Source organism: Sylvia atricapilla, chromosome 6 (assembly GCF_009819655.1).
Source record: "Sylvia atricapilla isolate bSylAtr1 chromosome 6, bSylAtr1.pri, whole genome shotgun sequence".
Taxonomy (NCBI): domain Eukaryota; kingdom Metazoa; phylum Chordata; class Aves; order Passeriformes; family Sylviidae; genus Sylvia; species Sylvia atricapilla.
Genome location: NC_089145.1, coordinates 45649826 through 45674453, shown reverse-complemented (window position 1 = coordinate 45674453; position 24628 = coordinate 45649826). Strand labels below are relative to the sequence as shown.

The window sequence follows — 24628 nt, the reverse complement described above, 5'->3', positions numbered from 1 at the left end:
AGAGCTGCCAAGCCAAAGTTGTTCCCAAGTATCTGTAAACTAAATCTTATTCCCTAAATTCATCCAACTAAGGAACTTTCACTCTGGCAAAGGCTTGTAAATATTACAGTACCTGTCACTTTTGGATGCTGCTTTCTGTTTTCATAGCAGCAGATTGAAAGCTTTGAAATCGGGGATGTTTTGTTTAGTTTTGTAAAGGTTGACCTCAAAGCATCAATCTTTCTGCTCCTTTTAGAATGTATGAAAATAGCCTTTTCTCAGAAAACTTCTTGTAGTGACAACACTGCTAATGAACAGAGTTCTCAGATATTCCAAAAGTTTGGGGATGTATTGAGATGGGTGTACCAAAATATAGAGAGTTTTGCATCTCTGTTACTTTCAGTGATTCCGTTTTCTTTATATATATACTTACAATGAAGCGGAAAGTATTAATCTAAACAATGTTTATAAAGGGATTTCTGAATGCATGGCTGTCTCATGAGTTATGTTTAGCTTTGCTGGGGTTTTAGTTCACATGCACTTTTCAGTTTCTGCACCATCTGCACAGCATGGCCTCCACCTGTTTGGATTTAGCCATGTTTTGCTTATTTTCAAGACAAGTTGCTGGTTGATATAAGCCTGTGACTTGAGTTTGCCAGATGCAGTTGCTCCCACCATTTGTGCTTGTCTCCAGTTGCTTCTTGGAGGAAGGTGTCATCCTGTTTCTCTAGAAATAATTCTGAAAAGCGAGTCTTGGCAGACCCGTTCTGAATTGTGTTCAGTACTGTGCAGCTAACTCAAGTTATAATTCATTTGTGGCTCCTGGCCACAGCTCAAACTCCATGAAAGTAGCACTTTTAAAGGCTCTGCTCACTGAGGAGGTAATTTAAATAGTCGTTCATACTTATGTGATGTCCTTGATTTGACTTAATTGGTGTTGTCAATGTGCACACAGCTTTTGTCTGAAAACCTGTGGGCCTGCTGACCTGTCTCAGCTATGGCCGAAGCCAAGGTTCTCTGTACACTTGAACTGCAAACCAGCCCTCTTAAGCTATTTATGTGCAAGTTCTATGAGTCCTACAGTGGTCTCTGCCTTTCCTGCTGCATTCCCAGGGGAATCTAGTTCTTCTGCAGTGAACAGAAAGTGCATTCTAGAGCAAGTCATGTTACCAGGTCACTAAGAGGGCTGCTTTTTGACTCCAGACTTCCTGCAACCCCAGTGTGTAAGCAAGCACAACATTGGCAGAAACTCTGGAGCAGACCTGCTCTGTTGAATTTTACCATGGTTCCCATGATTCTTCTCTTTATCCAGAGCTTGCTGAGCAGTCTTGACATGATGGTGTCACAGCTGTGCTCTGGTTGGCTTTGCCAGACGAAATGAACACTGCTTTCATGGCAGAGCCATCCCAGTGAACAGCAGAATGTTCTGACACCTTGTCTGAAGTAAAGACATGCTGGAATCTGCCACTGAGGAGCCCCACAGGAGATATGGCTTTGTGAGACTGCCTATTCTAGTCATGTTTCCAGACCATTCTGCTTTTTGTTAAATGCTGTAGAAAATTATGCTTGTAGGTGTAAAGTTAAGAGCTAAGATCTCAATTGCTTTTCACCTTGCCTGCTAAGGCTTTTGCAGGTATGTGTTCCTAACTAGGTGCTCATTTTTGCTGCCTGTGAAAATACTGGCTTTATTTTGCCATTTAGATTGTCTGAAAATTGAGCCTTTCATCTTCTGAAATGTTTCTAGAAACCCAAATTCAGGCGTGGCTCACAGTCCTTTTGGGTGCATGAATAAAAGCTGACTGTCAAGAAGCAGCTAGTATGGAGAGAGCTGGTAATGATGCAGCTGAGGAGCTAAACCCCTCATCTTCATTCGAGTCTCTTTATTTTCTTGCAGATGAGAGGATCTGTTCACCACCCTTTATGGAGCTGACAAGTGCCTGTGGAGAAGATACCTTACAGCTTATAGAGAAGAATGGACTGGCATTCCCATTCAGTATGTACATGGGCTTTTCTTTGGTGCTTCTAGGAGGTTCTAAATGCTGCATATGCACCCCCCAAAACATAGCCAACATTGTAGGAGTGTGGGTTTCACTGCCAAAAGTGTCAAGGATATTAAAACCTTCCTGAAACAAATGCTCTGAGGCAGTCTGCTTGGAATGGGAACAAACACCCTCCCTATCAGCTTTTACTTTGCCTTTTATTGATGTTCCTTACTTTCAACACCTTGCTACAATTAAACATGCATTCCTGGGAAATGCTAATAGTTCTAACAAAGTTAGCCTCTTGCCCTGAACTTGTGCAATATGTTTCTCCTGCCAGCTGCATTCATTATTTTTCTTGAGAAAATCAATTCCTTGCTGACTGTCCTCTTTTTTCACCCACCTCTCCCTTTCCCTGGTCCAGGGAAATACAATCTTAGAGGGTAAAAAGAAGGAGGGTTAACACAGATAACAGACTCCAAGGGCCCACAGCTCAAGCAGCTGCAATGAACTCTTTGTGCTTTGTAGCAAGTTTCATTGTGGGGCGTGTGCTTTAATTGGTTCCTTTATTTGATTCCTTGCAGTGTAAAGTGGGCAGGATCGTTAGTCGGTGTTTGTTCCCTTGGTGCTTGCCTCATTGTAAGGTTCAGAGGTAAAGTCTCATGGACAGAGCATGTTTTGCTGTCCCTGCCATCGCTCTCCCAAATGAGGCAGGTCTCCTGAAGACAGGTTGTGGAGCAGTACTTTAAATCCCACTAAATGGCTTTGCCCTCCTCTTCACATTGTGCCCTCAGTACGACTGAATAGCCCTCAGAAGTCAGCAGCATATATTCTGGAGATCTGAATCAAACCCACTAAATGATAATGAAATTACAAAATAGCCCTGAAAATTAATATACCTTGGTATTCTGGGAGTATTTTTTCATTTTCCTGTCTGTATTTTTATTTTTTCTTAAAAATGGTCCAGCTCTCCAGAGCCTGTCTGTGAGACATCATAAATCACTTTCTAAAATTTCAAGTTACCAAGTTATTTTGGACTCTAGAGCAGTTTATCTCCCTTTCATAGCTCCCTATCCTTTTGCCTGGCAATTTGATTCTTCTAACAACCTGCAAAGAGGTCTTGTCCTATCCACCCCCCACTACTTGCAAGTTTTCATCTCCTCTGCTTAACACATAAGTAACATCAGCTCTAGTCATTGTGTGACTAGGGTCTTCAGCTCTTCTCCGGCCTCATAGTAGGAGTAGCATGTTGTTTCTTTCCTCTTACTGGTTTTACTCCTCCTCCTAATCAGGATGAAGGTGAGAATCAGGATATAGAGAGCAGATAAATGTGAAGAAGAAAAACTGCTAGGCTTTCTGCCTTTTTCTGTCCCCTTCTATGGTTGCCTGTGAAAAATATGTTATATCTTAGTTTGGTTCAGCTCATTACATTTCCTGTTGTTCCCTGAAAGCAGGGAGGTAAGAAAATAAGTTGGTTTCGACTGTATCCCAGTTCCTTTGTTTTAAGGACAGTGATGTTTTGTGGTACTTGTAAAGTAGCTCTAGCTTCAGAAAAAATGTTATGCAGTTGTGAAAATGCTCTCTGAGTAGACAGGATGGCAATCCTAGTACTAGTACTAACTTCTTAGCTGATGCTTTGCAACTCTGTCCAGTCCTAATAAGGATCTGTGCTTGCACCTTAGTTACAGGGAGGAATTGAGAGAGTAGAGCTTGGAGCAAGCCAAGCTTTGCAGTGATTGAGGACATGGTCCAAGCAAAGACGGTCACTGGTGTCTGTTACGGTCAATGCCTTGTTCTGGTGAACTCCAGTGTTTGCATGTGTGGGTGGGAACAGGATTATAAAGAGTTTGTTTGTTCTGTTTCAGTGGTGTTTTTTTTTTTTTTTTTCTTTACCCAGTTTGTAAAACCAGAGTGGCCCATGGAACCAACTCTCATGAGGTGAGTTAAAAATTTTTGCTGTATTATTCCCCTGCTTCCAGTTGTGTCCTGTCCCCCACTCCCCCTGTGGTGGTTTGGCTGCTGATTTCTAATCCTGTAGTGGAGAGCATGAGGGCTGTGCCCAAAAAACTTTTCTTCCCCACCTCTCCCTCATGTTTAATTGCACCATTATTTTTCAAAAATCTGAAATGGAGTTAAATTGAACCTCCTGTCAAGCAAGTTATTTTTAGCAGTTTCTAGCTTCTAATATATTGTTGCTTCTAGAAGGTTGTAATCTCCAGTCAGGTTTGTCTGCAAGAAATCTCCTTCAGTCTCTCCTTTGATAAGAGGTTGCTAAATAAAGCTTCCATCCCAGAAAGTTACTTTTCCAATATGTATGTGTTACAGATGAGAAGTGGGTTTGTGCTACAGATGGAGCAGCTGGCGCCTTCCCTTGAGCTGGGAAGGGAGTAACAAATAGAGATGGTTTCCAGGCAATGTTCAGTTGTAATAACACAGTGGGGTCTGTGGGGAGAACAGGACTGGTAGAACTTATCTGCCTTCCTGTAAGGCAATTGCAGCTAAAATGGTTGTATATTCCTGGAAGGAGTGCATTACGTATGAGACTAGCTTCCTCAAAATATAAGTGAGTTGAGTCCTATTTTAATTCTTTTCCATTTGTGCTTCCTCCCTTCCTGCTTACTGCAGATCAGTTTTGAGAATGCAGCCCTTGCTTCTGGCTCTCCTAACTCCTGGCTTCCATTGTTAACAACATGGCCATCAGTCCAGGTTTCCCAACTGCTCTTGCACTATGAGACATTGCTGCAATGTCTGAGAGCTGAAGACCTTGAAGTAAATTGTAAATCTAGATGAGCAGAATGGCTGTGGCTCAAATCTTGACTGACCAGTTCTTCCTATTAAAAATGCAGTGAGACTTTTCAGGCAGGCCTTACCTTGACTTATTTCACAAGCCAACAGACAGTCCTGTTAATTTGCTGGAGTAGCTGCTATAAATTTTTGCTGTCATTCCTGAGATCACTTGGGAACTGGATTTTTAATGAATTTAAGACTCCAATCTTCCTGCTGATTTTTCTGTCAAGAGTTCCTCTGCAACTGCAAACTGAAATGCATGAACCTCTCAATACTTGTCCAGTTAGGCTTGGACTTTATTTCCCTGGTGAATCTTTTTTGATCTTTTTTCATACAGTGCAGACACATCTACGCCTCTTGCCAGAGCAAAAATTAGACTAAAATACAGTCATAGTCTGCACTTTATCACAGGAAATTATGACTAGAGCTTAGTAGGACCTCTGGAAAAAACCTGAAGTCTTGCATAGTACTTTACATAGTATTTGTAGTAGTAATCACTTTTGGAGTTGCTGAATTCTCAGGAGTGAGAATAAACTATGATCAGAGTGGAACTGTTTTGGAATTGCTCATGGTCAATAATTACAAAGGAAGCATAAGATAAATACCTGCTTTACAGTACAGTCTGTCTAAAAGATGGAGCATAAAAAAGAATTAGTTGTGTGTTTTATTAATGACTCCTTGTCTGGCTTTTGGTAAATCCATTTTTTAATAGATCTGGCTTTTGGTAAATCCATATTTCCAGTGCAGAGCTGACACTAAAATTAGAGCACTAACCAGAAATCTGCTTTTATTCTATAAGATGGCTGTTAAGAAAGTTCAGGTACTGGCTAACAGGGACAGCTGAAGGTGCAGGCTTGAGTTTAAGTTCATTGTGTGAGTTTGGATTTGGTGCATTAGTTCACCAGGTGAGGCTGGCAGACTCCACTTTTCTCATGTAATACATGCTGTTGTTAAGCTGAGGTGGTGTCACCCTTTCTGTGGTGTCACCCTTTCTGTGGTGTCCCTAGTTCTACATGGCCTCTGCACTAGCAGTGGCCTCAGCTGCTCAGCAGTTGACCCCTAGTTTGCCAGCACCAAGTTTGTTAAACTTGAACAGAGATGATGGCTGGAAGTTGTGCTTCCTAGCTGCCAGCAGGTCGGAACGTAACTAATCTTTGGTAAAGCTGTCATGAGAGACTCATAGCCTGAAGAAACGTATCCAGAATTCTTTTTTTCTGAGCATTTGAGCGGACAAGAAGGAAAAGGCAGGGAATGACTATGTTTTTTGAGACTGAATTCCTTATGGACATTGTCAGTAAAAATTCTAGGTGCAAATGTTTTGTTTTGCCTTCAAAAGACCTCTGCATTTATAATGAGACATGCTATTTGGAAATTATGATATCAAGTATTGTACCCACGTTACTGCCAGACACAGCAGGTCTGTGCTAGATGACAAAGAGCAAGTGCACCCTGCAAGCAAATTCTTGGAGCTCTATTCATGCATGTTAAAAACCATGAGACATTGCAGTGACCCAGCATAACACAACACCACAGGAGTTATATGGGTTGTGTGCTAGTCCATGGGGCTGCCAGCACAGAGCTTTGCAGAAGAGAAGCTTCACATAGCTTCCAATAGCCTAGATCAGTGCTGTGCTGAGAAGATAAACTCTGGCTTTCCGCACTTCTAAAACAGGCTGAGTGTGTTCATCTTATGTTTATTTGTGGGAAACAATTAACTAATAGTGGAACAGAACACTACAGGAATAGCACAGCTCTTGCCAATGTGATGTTGTAGACACTATAATGCCAACAATCTCACAAGAGGAGAAAGAGAATAATTTTCCTTGCCACCACTTACAGACAAATGAGGTATGATGTTGTTGCTGTGAATCATCTTGATGGATGATTCTGTCTGTTAGAGAAATTTCTTGCACAGGTTGTTACCACTCACAGATTGACTCTGTGCAGTGTAATAGAGACAGCAAGAATATCAGCTGCAAGCAGGTATTGAATGCACACAATGACTTGAACTCAGAAAATGTTAATCTACTGAGTTACTATGCATGTGTTCAGACAGTTATTTGATCATTCATAAGGCCCAGTAAATGCCTTCCTTTCTGGCGTATTTATTCCAATGCCTTCAAGAGGACTATCTGTATGGAGTAATGGGATGAAACCAAGCAGGAAAATTGATAGGCCAGCATTTATTAGCTGTAGGACTTCTGGAGTCTGAGAAATGTTATCTGATGGTGTGGATGAAGCCCTGGTGCTTAGTCTGTTGCAACTGGGTTGAACCAAATCAGGGAAATAGAGCTGTGGGGAAGAATTTGTGTAGCTAGTGCACAGAGCTGTTCCTTCTGTTGTTCTCATGCTGCAGGCTTGTATTCAATACACGCTTGGTCATCTTTGTTAGTCAGATGTTTTACCCTTTCACTGTACCTGCAGTTGCAGTGGCTTCCTAGCTAAAGGCAGCAAATGCAATTGCAAAGAGCTGTGAATAAAATGTTGATTGAAAATGAAAACTTCACTGCCAGTGGTGTTTGTAGAGCTCTGTGTCAGTTAAATGAAGCATAATGAAATAGAACAAGATGTGGAGAAGGAATTTGCACATGGTCAATATATATCCACCAGTAGATGTTCTCCCTTGTTGCTTGTCAGGTGTGGGTAAGCATGAAATTATTGCCAGCCTTGTGCACAACCTTGTGTGTGCGTGTGCTTCCAGATGGCGATCATCTTCAACCAGGAAGGCCTCAAAGCTGTTCGCCCCCCTTGTGTCATTCAGAGCTTCATCAATCACAATGCTGTGCTCTATAAAGTTTTTGTGGTCGGGGAATCCTACACCGTGGTGAAAAGACCATCCTTAAAGAACTTCTCTGCAGGCATCTCAGGTACATTGTACTGATATAAAAGAAAATGTCTGTTCTTGCAGCCTCGGCAGGAGACATCTCCGAAGAAAATATCTGTGAAAAAACTGCCGAAGTGAAGTCAGCTGGTTTCGACATACTATGTTTCCTCTTCTGTATTATTTCAATAGGAAGGGAGATAACTCACCTGCTCTGGAATATGTTCGAATGGTATTCATATAGTAAATATTTATGCAATGGTAACCTGAGTCTTACCTGTTAGACACTGTTTTATGTCATGTGGAAAGGGGGAGAAGTTCTCTCCTTTCACAGTAAGTTCATGTGTCGTTTGTTCCGGAGTTTGTTTATAGATGTGCTTTGGAGAGAATTTCCTGGATTCTGTCATTTCAGCACTTCCTCTCCCTATTTTTACCTTGAATATGTATGTGTTTTAAATTAAAGATTGCTTGTACTCTGCCCTAAATGAGCCTCCCTCTTCATGTGAGGCCCAGTGTCAAAAATCTTGGTAGGAATTGTCCTTTGGTTTGTACATATCAGTTGTCCCGGGGAGAAGGGGGAATGGATTTTTCAGTGAGAGGAATGATTCTTCTGTATGTCACTGGAGAGAAGCAGTTGAAGGGTTTTTGTTAAAGGTTACTTAGATTTCCTTTATGGAAAAAAGCTCCTTTCCAGGGAACTGCATTCTGTGGCCTACTAAAAGCATAAAAAAATTAGCAGCACATAGATGGGAGCGAGCATGACCTGATAGCAACTGGACCAATCCAGGAAGTGAGGATGGGATCAGACTAAAGGAGATGAATGACTAAATGCTAGATTTTTGTCACTTTTCTTAGTGTTTTCTGCTAATCCTAGTATGTCCGTGTATGCTCCCCACTGCATTTCAAACACAAATATGTATTTTGTTAGTATAGGTGTGGTAGGATTCTGGTAGAAGTTCTTGTCTGTAGCTATGTATGCCTGTATTTACAATTAGCTCTGCTCCATGTCCTGATGAAATTGAGTAGGCCAGAATCTGTGTTCATATAAACTGTTAAGACAGTTGGTCTGTACTTTTGCTGGAAGGGAACATTTTAAGACATCTGTCTGAAAATGCCTTAGCTAATGCCTCATCTGTTAGTGTAAGACTTGAAGGTTGTCTGGAAGTCCACGTAAAAATAAGTTTTGTTGGCAGACGAGGGTAAGTGTCTCTCTCTCTTACCCACATTGGGAGAGTTTGAGGAGGCTGTGCCACGGGAGCCTGACCTGGCAGATCTGATGGTTAAGCAGGTCTGGTGGCTGTGAGACACTGAAAGAGCTATGTCTGAAAGTACAAGATCTTTCTTAACAAGAGGAAAGACAAGAAGTCTTTTAGTGGTCGAACGGCAGGGTGGACATGGATTTGCTTTTCACAGCTTTCCTGTATTTATTGTATGTGCCCTGAGGCTGCTCTTGAATGTCCAGTCAGAGACTAGCATAGCAGAAATACTCTTGCCACCTGCATGCTGAGACTTAGGTCCAGGTGTTCCGTGCAGGTTGTCTCTGTGATGCCATCAGTCTGCTGTGGTGGGAGTCCTAAAGGAGACATAGTGGAGGATTTCTTTCAGCTAGTAAAACCTTTGGCACAGAGAAAGCAGGGTGGGAGGTGCTGGTGTAATTCTCCCCATGGTTTCCGCTGTGTTTCGTTAGTGGTTTCTGTCACCTCAAGAGTGTCTCCTGCATTCCTGTGGTGCCTCCAAAAGAAGAACAAGGTCCTGGGCACAAAATATATTGCTTTCTGCCATGGTGACAGTGCCCTGCCCAGGTTCACAGGGCTATCACTGTACCCTGGGTGCTACCAGCTTACCACCTCCAGTGATTGCAGCTTCTCCCTTCTGTCACACACCTTCCTCTTGGAACTGTCACTTTGAGTATGGCACATTAGTAAAAATTAACTTCATTATTTGACCGAACTTAGTGAATTTGCTCTGGTGAAGGAAGGAAAACTGATTTCTGTTTACCCAGTGTGCAGTTCTGTTTATCTGTGGCCTGAGAACCGTGGGTGATGTGTCTGTGCAGGCAGCCAAGTGCCAGCCGGCAGGAGAGCCCTGTGGCTGGGGTATATGGTTGAGACCAGGATGAGATTCATGGGGATGCACTGCCACCTACTGTTCGTTGTACTATTCCTTTGGAAATTAAAATCTGTTATAAAGTTATTTACAACCTGTTTTTAATTGCAGACAGAGAATCAATATTTTTCAATAGCCACAATGTTTCCAAACCAGAGTCCTCATCTGTCTTAACAGCGGTAAGTACACTTGGTCTCTTTCCCTGTAGTGCAGCTGGAAACCTATCTAATCCTTTCTTATGGAAATGTTGGTAGCTAGTGACTCTCTTTCACAAGCTGTCTGCTTCTGTGTTGCAGGCTGAGGTCTGTTTGGTACCACGAACCAGCATGACTGTGTCCCCCTCTGGTTTTCCTTACCGAGCTCCGGTGAGGAAGAGCTTGTAGCAGGGATGTGCTGCTTCCCAAACTACCCAGGGCTAATCTAGGCAAAGGGAAAAAGGGGGTTCTGAATGCAAACACTTGGCTTTTTCCTGTCCAGAGAGATTAATAAGCATAAATTATCCTTGTAGGACTCAGTTCTGTGAGGAAAGACAAACACTGAAAATTAAAGCATAGAAATTGTGTTGGCACAAGGCCACAGCGGGCCAGTATTTGTCTGCCATGTGAGCATGCCTGAGCTGTGACCATGGGACCATTTCTGGGTGTCCTTTGAGACCAGCAGTGCCAGCACACTGCAGTTTCATGCTAGCATTACCAGCCCTTTTAATAAGATTTGACCATATGAATCCTAACAAGTACTTGGGCACTCGGCTACTGAAAGTCACTTTACAGCACTGGGTCCTTTCAATCTCTTGAGTCTTGGGATTCTTTTTTGTTTCACAAACTCTGCTAATTTCATATTTGATTTTGAATTTTGAGTGCAGCACTGGTAGGCATGCTGAATATTAAAACTGTAATTGTGCTAGTCATAACTCCTTTTGTTGTTATGTTGAGGGAGAAGCCATTACTAAAAATTTGCTTTCAGACTTAGAGAGTGTGCTCCTGTGGTTTACCTGCCATCTCACTCATACAAATACATATTCCAGTCATGCTTCTGTAGGCCTAACAGTATACTTCTGCTGTGTAACACCTTGTTTAAAAAGTGAAGCAGATTGCATCCTCCAGTCATAAGTAACCTGAGTCACTCATTTTAATAAATACTTACAAAATAATTTCTACATGAAAACCCACATAAAAGGTATGCTATGCCCCTAAGATATCAGCTGAGTTGTATTATATGACTCAGATTAAACTAACAGCAGAAGTCTGTCCTATCAGCCCTTTAAGATAGACCTCGATCTACACTGAAATAATGATAGCCAGAACTTCTGCAGCACATGATTGTTTTTTAAGGTGTAGATCTAGTACTCAAAATAATGAGTCTGATTTTCCATTCATTCCTACACTGCTTTGCTTCTATAGCTGCACCAGTATGAAGAGGAAGAACTAGATGCTTTAAAGCAGATGAATCTCCAATTTAAGAAGGATTTTGAATTTTGAAAGCAGTTTCCCTTTGGTGTCTTTCTCGGTTTCATGCCACTGGTTCTCTGCAATTAGATTTGGTGGCTATGCACCTGGAAACTTCTGAAAATCAATCTTTCCACTAAAAAAGCTGCTTCAGAGTCCCATCGTAATGTGTCTTTTTCCATTCCAGCTGGATAAAATTGAAGGAGTATTTGAGCGGCCAAATGACGACGTCATCCGGGAAATCTCTAAAGCACTGCGGCAAGCTCTGGGAGTTTCTCTCTTTGGAATTGATATCATCATTAACAATCAGACTGGGCAGCATGCAGTAATTGATATAAATGCATTCCCAGGTAAGAAAGGCCTTTCCACTCCTGCTTTGTGGAGCAAGGTTTACTGCTGTTGTCTCATATCATTGCTTCCCAGGCTGGTGGTGGGACAGCAGCAACCAGATGGTTCTGAAATCAAATAGAGCTCAGTCTGGGAAGGGAAGAATCCTAATCTAGATATGGAATTTGCTACTGAAGTATCAGCTCTTAGGAGATACAGTCAAATTTTAGTGGCCAGTTGTAACATAGCTTTTGTGCCCTCCTGTGCAAATGGAAACTCAAGAACTGCAGTGTGGGACTGTGCTGGGACCCAGCCTGTATGGGCCTAGCCCTCATTCTGAAATGAAAAGAGTACTAAATTCTCCACTTTTTAAGTGCAACATATGCCTTGGAAACAAATAAACAAGCTCCTTGATCACCAGAATTGTTAAAAGGAGTTGTAAATGTGAATAAGGGTGAGGCAGTAATGGTCTGTCACTTGTGCTAAATTCAGTAGTCTAACCCAGGAAAAAAATACCTCATCTCATTTGATACTGTTTTGTAGGGTGTTTTTCTCTCTGGGAATCTCATCACCTAAATGGATGGTGTTTGTTTCCAGAGACTTACACAAGCTGTTGTGTAGTTTCTTTAACCTGCCATTGAAGACTTTAAGTTTTCAATACGGCTGTGTTGTCTTTGCATCTAGAGGTCTTGTCCTGAGCTCCCAAATCAGGTCCTCATTCCTACTGCCCTCTAGTGCCTTGTCTGTCTATCTCCACAGCGACTGGCTTTCTCTTAAAACTCAGCTCTGCTATTCTCAGGTCACTTCCCAGCATGGTTCTACTGCATGGTGTTATGCAATTTGCAGAACCTATGAAAACACTCTTCTGCCCAGGGCAGTGAAACAACATGAACTGGGTGTTAGATTGAGCCATATCAGTTTTATGAATAGGATTATATTTCAGACACTGGGTTTTGAAGTCAGTGATACAGGACATTATTTTGCAATTCTGTATACTGCATTTTGGTTTGGTGCTTTATGTTTTCAGTTTTGGGTGGTTTTTTTCAAGTATTATTTTGGATTTGGTACTTTGCACAGACTGAAATTGAATCCTTCTCTTGAAATGTTGAAAAATCTACATTGGGGAACAGCAATGTGGCAAACATGTACTTAGAGAGGACCAATGTCTTCTTCTTGTCACTTAAGTTTACAGAACTGCTCTGCTGTACTTCTACCCTAAGGCAGTAGTTTTCAGTATTGAGCCCAGGTCCTGTGTTTCAGTCTGCACAGTAATTGGTCTTTGACGGGACTTTGAATTAATAGTGCTTTAGTCCTTGCAGAAGACTTGAGAGTGCAGGGAAGTTTCTTATGTGCAGATCTACATTGTGTGTCACACAGCAGGTTTTTTTGGTGGTGAACATGTGGGTTGTGATGGTAACCACTGACTTTATCATCAGGGGGTAGGTTGAAGACTAGTTGGAGAAAAGCTAGAGGATAGCAGCAGGGCCCAGACATACAGAAAAGAAAGCAGGGGAGAGGAAGAACTGGCTTCATATTTGTAAAAGGTAGCAGAACTGAGATGACCCCTGTTCTCAAGGTTTGCTGAGGTCAGAGAAGAAGCAATGGGGTAAAATGAAACAGAAGCAAAGTTACGTCTTGGCACAGAGTACTCTGTTGCTCAAAAGCGTGTTCAGCACAGGTAATTGCATTTCCCTCCAAGGGCCTGTATGATTAAAGACTGAAGAGTTACAATGACTGACTTCATTGACAGAGCCAGCACCTTGCTAGTGAGAAGTTCACACTCAGCCCAGCTCAAAAGAGTCACCAGTGGCCTGCATCAGCAGTGGGACCTCCCTGTTCCTAACTCAGTGCAGTCCCAGGAAGTGCCCTCCCTTGCTCTTCTTTCTCTAATCCTCTTAGCCTTCAAGAGTTGCAGTAGAGCCAAACTGGAGCCAACCCTCCAGAGTATTATCTCTGCACCACTGCTTTGGAAAAGGAAGGGGAAGAGATGCCCTTTAAAAGAGTATTCACAGCCTCTTCCATGGAACTCAAGCCATGGCCTGGGGCCAAGCCTGACCAAAGCCTTGTTCAGCTGCCCAGAGGCTTGCTGCCTTTTTTTGTGTGCTGTCTTCTGTGTTTACCAGGCTTGAAGCTCATTTGAATCTGCCACTCCATGGCTGTCATCTGAGATGAGTTTAACAACAGGATTGAGAGCAGGTGTACCTGTAGGAGGATGTTGTCTGTTATCTGCTCCATTAGCACGAGCAACTCTTCAAAAAGATTTTAAAGATAAATGTCTGAAAGGCCTATTGTGTGTTTTGTTCTGTGGGAAACTACTGGTACTATATTTATCAGTGGTTACCAGCTGAGATATCAAACTGTAGGCACAGTCACATTGCATGTGGGAGTTATGTTTGTCTGACCTCAGATAAGTGAGAGAAAAGGTTCCAGGTAGCCTGCTGTCTTGTGGCTGAGCTCACCCAGCCCCAGCAGCTGCAGGCTATCACCATGCAGGTGAACTGCTGGCTCTGCTGAATCTGCATGGTAGCTGGGAGCATCAAATCTGAATGTGTATTTTTGTGTACGTAGAAACATGGCTGTAAATGTGGGATATGGGCTGTCCACTTCGCTCTGACCAGGCAAAGATGCAGAAAAGCTGAGTGTGCCAGATCAGGGAGAAAAATCAGGCAGGTAGCATGTGTAATGCTAGCTTAAAAATGGTCATAGCCATTTCTTGCCTCCACCAAAGCTCACAGAGGTGGGCACTGGTTTTCAGATGCATTGCTGGGTGGACATCTTTCCTATCCATGCTCAGCCAGAGGACTCTGGAGACTGTTCCCAGTATAGCAAAATTCAGGCATCTTGTAGACAGGCATTTCCAAAATTGTTTTGAGTGGGCAGTGCTAGGATAGCACCTGCTGGAGCAGGATTCATGAAAGTTTCATTTTAGGCATGCAGAAGTTAGATCCTCCCACTGATTTCCCTGTGTGACACGAATCCCAAATCCATTGCCAGTAGTTTCTGAAGGTGTAATTTAATCTGCGCTTCTTGATTTAGTTATCATTGCAGCACAGTGGTGTCCCACAACTGACTAGTTTGAGAAAACTACAGGAGCCCTACGTGAATTAAGTGAGGCAATACACACAGTTTGCAGTCTTCCCAGGTGTCCTGTAAACCAAGAGTTGAGACAGCTTATTCTCTTCCTTCTTTCCTTATATTTCCTTTTTCCAAGTCTGTGAAGTTTCTTCTGAGTGACTGGGCAGAATTACTTGCCCAGAATTACTTGCACATACCCAGTGTGCAGAGGACTTGCACAGACAGAGCCTGCCTGTTACATACAGCTTCCTTTCAGTAACATCTGCTGATTTCAGGACAGAAGAACTAGCCATCTTATTCCTATTAAAATAATTAAAGCAACTTCTTTGTGAGTTTTCCAGGTGCCCTCCTACAAGGCTAGTTTGTTTCCAGTGTGCAGACAGGAACACTCTGGGATACTATGGATCTCCTCGCTGCATATTAAAGCTGTTACTATGGAGATGGCTTATTCCTGGGGTGTTTGAAGCACTCTTGAGTAGATTTGAAGGCTAATCCCATGGCTTTTACATAAGCAAGAAAGTGTAACAAGCACTTCTGTCCAAGGGGTGGAGATCCTGTTCTGACTCCCATGGCCAGCCCCAGGAGTCCCAGTTGCCCCCTGCCAACTAGTGGATTGTCATGTGGGGCACTGGGAAACCTAGTGGTTTGAGCTGAGAGTTTTGTTGGGTGAACCCCCTCAAGGGCCTCTGAGAAAGGGAAACTGTAAGATGTTGTCTCACATCGCTGGTGTTTTCTGTGACCTGTTAAGTATCTAGGAGAATTGGGACCAAATACAGTAAAATCCAAAGTAATGTAACAGCCTAGATAAGAGTTAATTGGTTGACATACAGCTTTTAAATACACCATAAAATCCCTACATTTGTTATAGGTGAAATTATAGTCTTACTTCATGTTTTCTAGGAAGGTGGTTTTTTTATTGCCTAAGGAAGTTGGTCTTTAAAGAATGGAAATTAAAATTGAATTAATTATGGATCTGAGGAAGTCTTCTGCCCAGTGATTACATCACTAAAAGTGTTTTAAAGTATGCATTTACTTTGTGGTCTTTGGTTGTGCTCATGTGCTGCTGTGTGAATGTGTGCTATTCACATGGGTCTTTTAAACTTACTTATTGCTTCAGTATCCTGTATTAATACCAGGTCACTTCCAAAATACTTTTATAGACATTTTAAAACAATCAGCCTATCCCATTAAGTAACACTGAATGTCATATGTCACCTTTTAATGCTAAGGCAAACTGATAATAATTTTAGGCAATGCAGTAGCAGTTAATATCTATTTCAGAACATTGTACCCATATGTTGCATGTCTGGTTCAATTTTAAAATGAAATGCAATGATAAAATTGTGCCCGTAGCACAGTGTTTAAAATAGACCCAGAAGCTCTGTACGCCTGTGCCCTTTGTGTCACCAAAAGTGTCATGTGTCCTGGTATTTGAGCAACTGTTTTAACCAGGAAAGTTGTCATTAAGCTGCATTGTAAATTGTCTGGAATCACATAACAGAACATGCAGAAAGGTGGTTTCAGCACTGAAACAAATGATTGACAGAACAAATGATGTTTCTGTCAAATACTGTATCATTGATACACATTTCCAGTCCCTCAGGTGTTTTTTCAGACGTAGCAGCAAACCTTTTTAAGTGTCAAGTTAGGTTAGGTTAGACAAGCATCCCATCACTTCATCCTCAATGGGAAGCTGCCTTTTCTGTAGGGTATAAAGTCAGTCATTCTGTCCCCTGAGGTTTCCCTAACTGAGGAAATTGCTGGGCAAATTCTGGAGAGGATCCAAACCCTCAAGAAAGCTCTGCATTAGAGCTACTTGCCATAGTAAACCTAGAAATGGTATGAAAAAGAGCAGTGTTATACCAGAGAGTTTGTAACTTAAGGAAAAGCCTGGACTTGGCAACAGATGATAGAATATACCTTAAATTATATACACGTATATATACTTGGGAGGAAAAAGAAGCAGCAAATCTGAAAAGCAATTGTTTTTCTCATTGGAAAAATACTTATATTGCAAGAGTCTCTGTTCCCCTTTATGCCGATCTGCCTCTGCTGTCACTTAAAATGATGTCATGGAGAAAATCTTTTTTTAATCAGTTTTATTATCAGCTTTTTTATGGTCAGTGGAGGGCATGGACACTCCAAGAAACAAACTGTTAAAAGAAGCCTTTCAAAGAACCTGAGGAAATTACTTAATTGCCTTTTTTTCTCTCCTTCATTTTTTCTCTCTTCAGGTTATGAGGGCGTTTCCGAATTTTTCACAGATCTGCTGAACCACATAGCTGCTGTCCTGCAGGGTCAGGTACCTGAGGTGACCCAGCTAAACCGCAGCAAGCTCCTGGCAGAGCAGAGCGGTGGGATCATGGACGAGCGGATATGCTGTGCTAGCACAGGCTGTCTCAGCGTCATGGGAAAAGACTCCTCCTGGATTGTGGACAGCGAGACCAACAGCTCAGTAAAACTGCAACACCAGAGACTTGGCTGCAACTCAGCAGTGTCCCCCAGCTTCCAGCAGCACTGCGTCGCTACGTTGGCAACAAAAGCTTCTTCTCAATAACTTGCCAATGCCATGGACTGAGAAAAAGCCCCAGGGATACACATTGTGGTCCCACAAGCAGATCAGGCTTTAACAATACAATTGACAAAAAAACGGGAAAAAAACCCAACATAAAACACCACACAAAAAAGCAAAATAAAAAAACTTTCCATTTGATTTAACCTAATTTGCTGATGAAACGGACTGAAAGGGGAAGAGCGAGAAAGTGATCCAAATCCATTTCATCAGATTCCAGTTGCAAATCTGTAGTGAGTTTACACACACGTGTTTTAACACTAGTCCTTTCATTGTGGGAGGGTTGCTCTTTCATTTCTATTGTTCTTTGTAATCACTGGTGACCAGCATTTTAAAATCGGACCTCATGGTATCAAGAAGATAATAATGTTGAAATGCAGTGTCTGAATGTAACAGTGCTAGAGATTTATTTGCCTAAAAAAACTCCCCATTCCTCTTTTTTGCAGGTAGGCCATTGCATAAGAAAGCTAAGACAACTTCAGTATCACTAAACCAAATCTCTTGAAATGTTGACCAGTCTTGATGTTGGCAGGTAGCTTGCTGTGAAGCCACTGCACTTTGAGTAGGACAGAGCAGCCTGGGCACAGAACCGAGGTGACCACCCCTGTTCCAGCTTAGCAGTTCTCCCCCCAGGCCTCATTGCTTCACTCAAATTGGCTTCTAACCATGTTTGCCAACAGCAAGATGTTTCACCCGGAGAGGGTGCCGGTATTTAGATTGAGTCATTTAGTAGATTAAATAACATGTTTTCTATTGTCTGCTTGTACTGAAATTGTAGAAGAGTTAATGAAAGCACCTCGTCTCTTAGCGGGGAGTTTGATTCTCCTTCCATTGCCACTCGTGAGGACTCTGGGAAAAGGCTGGCAGAGCTGTGCATTTTCCTTGGAGCAGCACACTTGATCTGCTTATCCTGAGAGGTAACACAGTCGCTGCCTTCCACAGATCCACACAGTTGTGCATTTTTTTCTGTAAAATATAAACAAAATTGTGTACCTTCATAGAGGGTAGAAGTACAGGACAGCTCTAGCTTGGAGAACCCATTACTTTGTTGCAAGCTGCCAGGCGAGGCCATATGGTAATTTACAACAGTGCTTTATACTATCTGTAAACTATAGCACAGCCAATTTGTATCTTTTGAGATATCCTCTAGTATGGCAGTAGCTTCTGCTGTTGAGAATTCCTGCAACTTTTGCCAGTTCTGAACACTATATTGGAAATATCCAAGTGCTAAGAACAGAAACACTATTTTGTTAGAAGAAGTGGCCTTCTCTTCCCCTTATTAGCCCTAAAATGCATTTTAAAAGGGTGGTGTTAGGAAAATTTCCTTAGTTAAGCTCCTAGCTTGCAAATACAGGAATTTCTGTCTTTTCTATAGCACATGTTCATAAAGCATCTGTCACTGCAGCATTTAATACCAGTTTGGTTAGTATCATGTGTTAGATGGCTGCTCAAAAGGAAAGAGTCTAGAACTTAAAGCCCAGGTAGATCATGGAGAGAAGATTAAACTGTGTAAAAGATGTCACCACCCTACCTGATGGTACCAGTCCTAGAGGGGAAAAAGTTTTGAAGAGTGTTATGTAGCAGTTCTTTTATGTAAACAATGCTTTTTCTGTAGGCATTGGTCTTCTTCTGTAGAGATTGGTCTTCTTCCAAAAAGCTGTTCTTGGGAATTTCCTGTAGCCAGGATTGAATTTTTCAGGATGATTTACACAATAGAAGATGATTCCACCTCTGGAGGGATTATTAACTTTAAAATATTCATGTAGGGACTGGAAGAACATTATGAGTGTGGTATCAGTCAGATCCCAGGGTGCACATAAGCACAGCCAACTTCCTCAAGTGTTGCCGATTAGTTCTGAGCTGGGCACGCTTCATAACCCTTTTATGCTTTGAGGCTGCTGGATCCCGTGTTGTCTGCAGCTCGCAGGTCTTGGATGGCTGTGGTGTGAGTGAGTCAGATGTACATAGGTAAGGGTTTATAAAAGTATTCCTGATAGACCAAACCTTTCGTAAAGCCATGACTAAAAGAAAATTGACATCTATAGTTTGGGGTTTGTTTTTATTTGTTTAAAAAATAAAAAGTGTTTTTATGTTACATGTGTAACAAAAGATGCCCTCAGGAAGGAACTTGCCAGTGCATATTTTTGTATGGTACTTTCTTGTAACCAGCTGGTGGAGTGTTTGTAGACTTGCCTATTGCACCCTTTTATTACAATGGCTTGGGCTTTTTTTGGTTTTTTGGGTTTTGTTTCTTTACTGGGTGGTGGGGATGAAGCAATGATGTTAGAACTGGGTTACTAACTCGAGACCTTTCAAACTAAGTATGTTTACATGAATCTGAGTGTTGGATCCAATGGAAATGTCTGTATGCTGTTTCCTAGTTAGAACATCAAATAAGAATTTTATTTTCCTGGCTGCCTTCTGAATTTTGGTTGGCCTATTTTGCACTGCTTTTTTTCTCCAAAATAAACTACTGAAATATAATTGTGCATTTTAAAGTTGTTTACAAATGATTGTTAGAAGTTTATTTTGTAATTCTCTGAATGCCTGCAGAAATACTATATTTAAATATTACTCCAGACCTTGGCAGTAACTAGAAAACAAGTTTAGGTCATTGTTGTGATCAGTGACATTTTTCCCATAGTCTGTAACTTATTTTTTATTTATCGAATGTATCCTTATCACTTTAATTTACCAGGTGCAGTTATGCAGGTACCTGTTGTGATGTGGCATTACAATAGAGTTTTGACATAAGTTACCATGCATTTGCTGTACCACTATATTTCCTTGCAGAAATTAAGGTAATGGCTCGTGTACTAGAATGTTGCTAAATCACAGCAGCAAATTGGGAGACCAGTTTGTAAAAGCCAAAACTGTAAATTACCGAGTATCCAGACATACAATTACGTTCTTGCAAAACATTTGAGCATGAGTATGTTATTAAGCTTGTGCTAAAGTGCTTTTCTGAATTGCTGCCTCATTTGGTAAGTTCAGGATAGTTTTGATTTAAGATAAGCTTCACAGTAAGTTAGTTAATATTCTGTAGTCTTGTCTTTCTTTGTAAAAGTAGAGGAGTGTAGTAACATTAGACCATACCAGAATGCCCTCGCTCTTAAAATTGCAGACAATCTGAGGAGATTTTCCGTAATGTCTGTTTAAATTCTTTTTATTGTGGGTTAGAAAAAGGTTTTTCTGTGTTTTCAGAGGCATAGCTGTTACTGTGCTGATGGGAGCAATTGTATTGAAATTACATGGTCACCAGTTAGCTTTTTAGGGATTTATTACTGTTCTGCTTCACTGTTTGAAATCCACAAGAATACCATTAGCTTGATTGGAATTTCTCCAGGTTTTGTGTCAGCATGGTGGAGATGAGACTCTGGTTTCCACTGTAATTATGTAATTAGCTTCAATAGGCAAAGATCTGTTTCCCTGTTTAAGAGAACTTGAGTGATGTTACTGCTGCCTGTAAAGTCACCCTCTTCTCCCTCTAACTAACTTGGCCACATTGTGCCTGACTTTGTAGCCTGTGCCAGAACATGCTGATCATTATGTGAAAGCCAACTGCAGAAATGCAACCAAGCCATCAGCATCAGCTACAGGCTTTGTGTAATGCAGAACCACTGGGCCAGTGATGTTTTGCCTTTGATTGAAGTGTCTGGCTGTGCAACCTTTGTGCTGAGGAGCTGATCCACTGAGGAGCTGATCAACTGGGCTGGTCAGTAGGTAGGATAGATTCATTATTACTATTCAGACTGTTGTAATGTTAAAGCTCTTTAAAGATCTCCATTGTCAATGTGGGAATGTTTCTGCAGAGGAGGTGTGCAGCACATCGCACAGACAGAATTCTATCTACCAGTTTAATTTGTTCTCATTGTAGATGATTACAAGCTAAGAACCCAACCCAGAGGCATCAGGAGGTAATGAGGATTGCCCAAGATAAAGTCTCAAGTTTTCTCGATGAACTGTGGGCAGTATCCAGCCAGGGAACAACCAGGTGGAGCAGTGGTTAGATAACAGAGGCAGAACACAGTCCAAAGGCAACAGAATAAATGGGATCAGAGGTGTTTGAATTGCCTGTGGCAAAAACAAAACAGGAAAAATGCTCTTGTTTTCATCCAATTAAAAAAATCCAGACTTCTCAGTTCTTAGACCAACACCTCAGGTCTGCATGGCAGCAGTGACAAGTGAGTCAGGCTTTTCCACACTAGCTTGTAGCCTTGCCTTCCACAGCTGTGCAGAAAATCTTGGATTTTGTTTTTTTCATGAGCTGAGTCTGGGTTTATAGCAGTCCCCCCATGCACACACTTGCAGGAGTTCACTTGCATTACCCTGCTAATTTTTTCCCCTCTCTTTTTTAGTAAGAGATGTATTGATTTCTGTATTCAGTATACAATTACTTTATGGTGTGTGTTTTGTAATTAGGAATATGTGAAAATGCTTCATGTAGATTAAAATATTTCCTTTAATATAATCTCTCACTTTCATAGAAAAATGGACATGCCATTGCAGATCACATTGCTGATTTTATTTGTAATATTGCTTTAATATCTATTTCAGAGGAATGTAACCTCCAGAAAATACTTTCTACATTTTTACTACCTTTCCTTTCACTGTTTACCCTATGTGGATGCAGGCCATCAGCACTTGACTTTTGACTGGATAGGTTTCATATCCTCCATGGATTCTGTCACATTTACATAGCCACAAAAGTTACTTGAGATGGTTGAAGTTTGGGAGGATCCAGGCATAAATGGAGATGTTAGAGTGATTCCTCAGCAACATAAGCACAGTAGCATTTGTAGCAAGAAAAGGGAATTGTTTTTGCTCTGTGTGTGCAGGTGGCTCTTGGGGTCTGGTCCACCCTGCTCTTGGGGCAGCTTTCTTGTGGAAATAAAAAAAAAAACAACTCCATTAAGAGAAAAACTTCCTTTATCTGTGATGCAGAAGGAGGGCAAGGAGGGTGGGCTTTGGGAGTAAAATCCTGGCCAGTGGACATAATACCAGTTGTCTAGACTTTCACTCTGTGGTTTTTAATAGCAATCTGGGGTCATGTTTTCTTCCTCTCCATCATTCTTACCCTGAATCCACTTGGGCTGATGATAGCAAATGCCTGTGGTCCACACAAACTCATTAGCAGGTGACCTTACCCAACATGTCATGAGTTTGCAGAGGGCTCCCGATGTGTTGGGAAGTTTCTGTTGATGGCCAGGAAATCTCTTGAAACTCCAGAAATAGCTGAAAACAGCGAATGGAGTTCATGAAAATCAGGTCTTCCTCTTCCAGCATTTTTAAAGAAACCCACATTTTATTTCCTCCTTCATTCTTTACACAGTAGTTTTAGATATAAATTATTTTAACTTTTGTGTGAAAAGTCATATATACATATATAAAGTTATTAAAAAGTTGAGAATATGTTGAGTATAAAATAGTGACTTCTTTGTTTCAGATGTTAGCAGCCCCTAAAAATGAGTTGTTTATCCTCTTGTAAAGTCAGTGCTGTAAAAAAATATTAAAAAATAAAAGATGTGTTAGATGTATCTTTTATTATTTATTTCTGATTCAGTATTTGATACAGCTTGTGTATACCCTTGTGACAACCACATACTAAAAACACTGTCATTCTTAAAATGGAGTAAAAACAATTCCTTGGGATCCAAACAACTGTGGGAATTGGCCCTCTGGGTGTGAATAGTGTTGGATATTGTCCTTCAGTCTCCAGCATGGCTTCCCACCCAAGCATGGCTGAATCTCGGGGACCATTGTGTGCGTGTGCTCAGTTTAGCAAGTTCATTGGTATCTGTGTTCAAATCCAGCTGTACAGTGTTAACAAGTGTGTCTTGTGATTCGCTTCAGCCTGGTTCACTATGACTTCTGAAACATAATTCCCATTTTGTACTTAAATTTGTATAGAATTATATAAACCCTTGAAAGATCGTGGCTTACTGTAAAACCCAAAATACTTGCTATTTGGCGTCTTCAATTGCATGACTGATCAGATCAGACAATGGAGATGGTGCTTTCATCTAACAACATTAATTTCAATGGTATATATTAATTTTCTTTCTGTTTGCCAAGCACCTGTTTTGGACAATGTTTTGGTTTCAACAGTAAAGCAATATGCAGTAGGTATTGTGGCATTATCTCTGTAATTGTTTTGAAGAGAGGATTGTCCCTTTCCAACACATAATGAAAATAAATGCCTTATAACAAGTTATAGTTTGCTTCCTCTTTCTGAGTGGATAGGGCAGTGAGGTGAGCAGCTCATTGGGGGAGGTCTTTTCTCATGGGAACTTAATGTTCACAGCCTTTCCAAGTGCAGTTGTTTGCAGCCCCACACTCAGGCCTTGAACACCAGCTTTCCATATGAAAAAAGTCCTGGGGTCCCAAATATTTGTGATTACTTGAATATCCAAGTAAAGACAGTATTTATAGTAGCTGCATCAAGTAACATTATTTTTCCTCTTGTAGATTTTGTGTCAGATATGGACTGTGTCTGCTTCTGCCATCCTTTGTAAAAAAAAAAAAACAACCTTGTCTAACTCCTTTGAATGTGGCTGCATTTCTGTGAGAGTTGTAGTTGTTTGGTTACTTGGGTTTGAGGTTGGTTTTTTTGTGTAGTGGGGACTTCTTGTTTGTTTTGGTAGAGGTGTGGTGGGCGTCTGAGGGTTTCTGTGCATTTATTGTTACGTGTAGGCCTGAGTTTGCAAGGAGTTGAATGGATACTGCTACTGGCAGAGACTCTCACAAAGAGAAAAGGGAGAAACTAAGTCATGGAATATGTCAAGTTGGAGGGGACCCATCAGCATCATGAAGTCCAACCCCTGGCCCTTCACAGGACATCCCAAGAATCACACTATGTGCTTAAAAGCATTGTCCAAATGCTTCTTGAGCTCTGTCAGGCTTAGTGCTGACCACTTCCCTGGGAAAGCTGTTCCAGCTGTAAATACAGTACATTTACAATATACAATATTCAGATCAAAAATACAGTATTCAAATTAAAATTTAGGTGAATATCAATATGTATAATATGATCTCTCCAGGTATAGTAACTCCCTAATTGACATGTTTATGTGCAATACCTTTGGTTTCACTTTGGTTCCTCCATGTTTCCCTGAGGTTAAAGAGAGTATGATCTCCTCAGGATAGAGTTGAAAGACTCACAACTTGCTCTGGTGCATTTTCCCCGGCCAGGCTCTTGCCTAGTGCCTTGTCCCGGATTGTGCCCTGTGCCAGGGCAGCTTTTGGGCCATACCTTGGCCTCAACACCTCCTCTCGCCACTGAGTGGCTGCCCAGGGCTGGGGGCAAGGGCAGTGCCCAGCAGCTCCTGGCCTTCCCTGGGGAAGCTCACCCTGTGGGTGAGGTACAGCTCTGGGCACCACGTACCTCCTGTGCCAAGGAACCTCACACACCCACCCCCCTGTACTGCACTCCACAGGCCAACCGCACTGAGGGTTTTGCAGAATAAAGAAGTAAGTCAAGTTTAAAGCCTGGTAGCCATTCTCTGAACATCTCAGCTGTTCTGTGCACTGCAAGCGA

The 24628-nt window shown here is 41.6% G+C and overlaps 1 protein-coding gene across 3 annotated transcripts in view; it reads left to right on the top strand.

The window, feature by feature from the left end:
• The window catches only part of ITPK1 (inositol-tetrakisphosphate 1-kinase), a 143843-nt gene extending 120538 nt beyond the window's left edge, over nucleotides 1-23305 (top strand). For all 3 annotated transcript variants that reach the window (XM_066321795.1, XM_066321796.1, XM_066321797.1), the window contains exons 6-11: nucleotides 1874-1972; nucleotides 3856-3896; nucleotides 7447-7612; nucleotides 9784-9851; nucleotides 11305-11467; nucleotides 16754-23305. In XM_066321795.1, coding sequence (XP_066177892.1) covers nucleotides 1874-1972; nucleotides 3856-3896; nucleotides 7447-7612; nucleotides 9784-9851; nucleotides 11305-11467; nucleotides 16754-17076 — 860 coding nt within the window. In that variant the 3' untranslated portion in view covers nucleotides 17077-23305. The remainder of the gene's footprint in view (nucleotides 1-1873; nucleotides 1973-3855; nucleotides 3897-7446; nucleotides 7613-9783; nucleotides 9852-11304; nucleotides 11468-16753) is intronic.
• Nucleotides 23306-24628: the final 1323 nt, after the last annotated feature.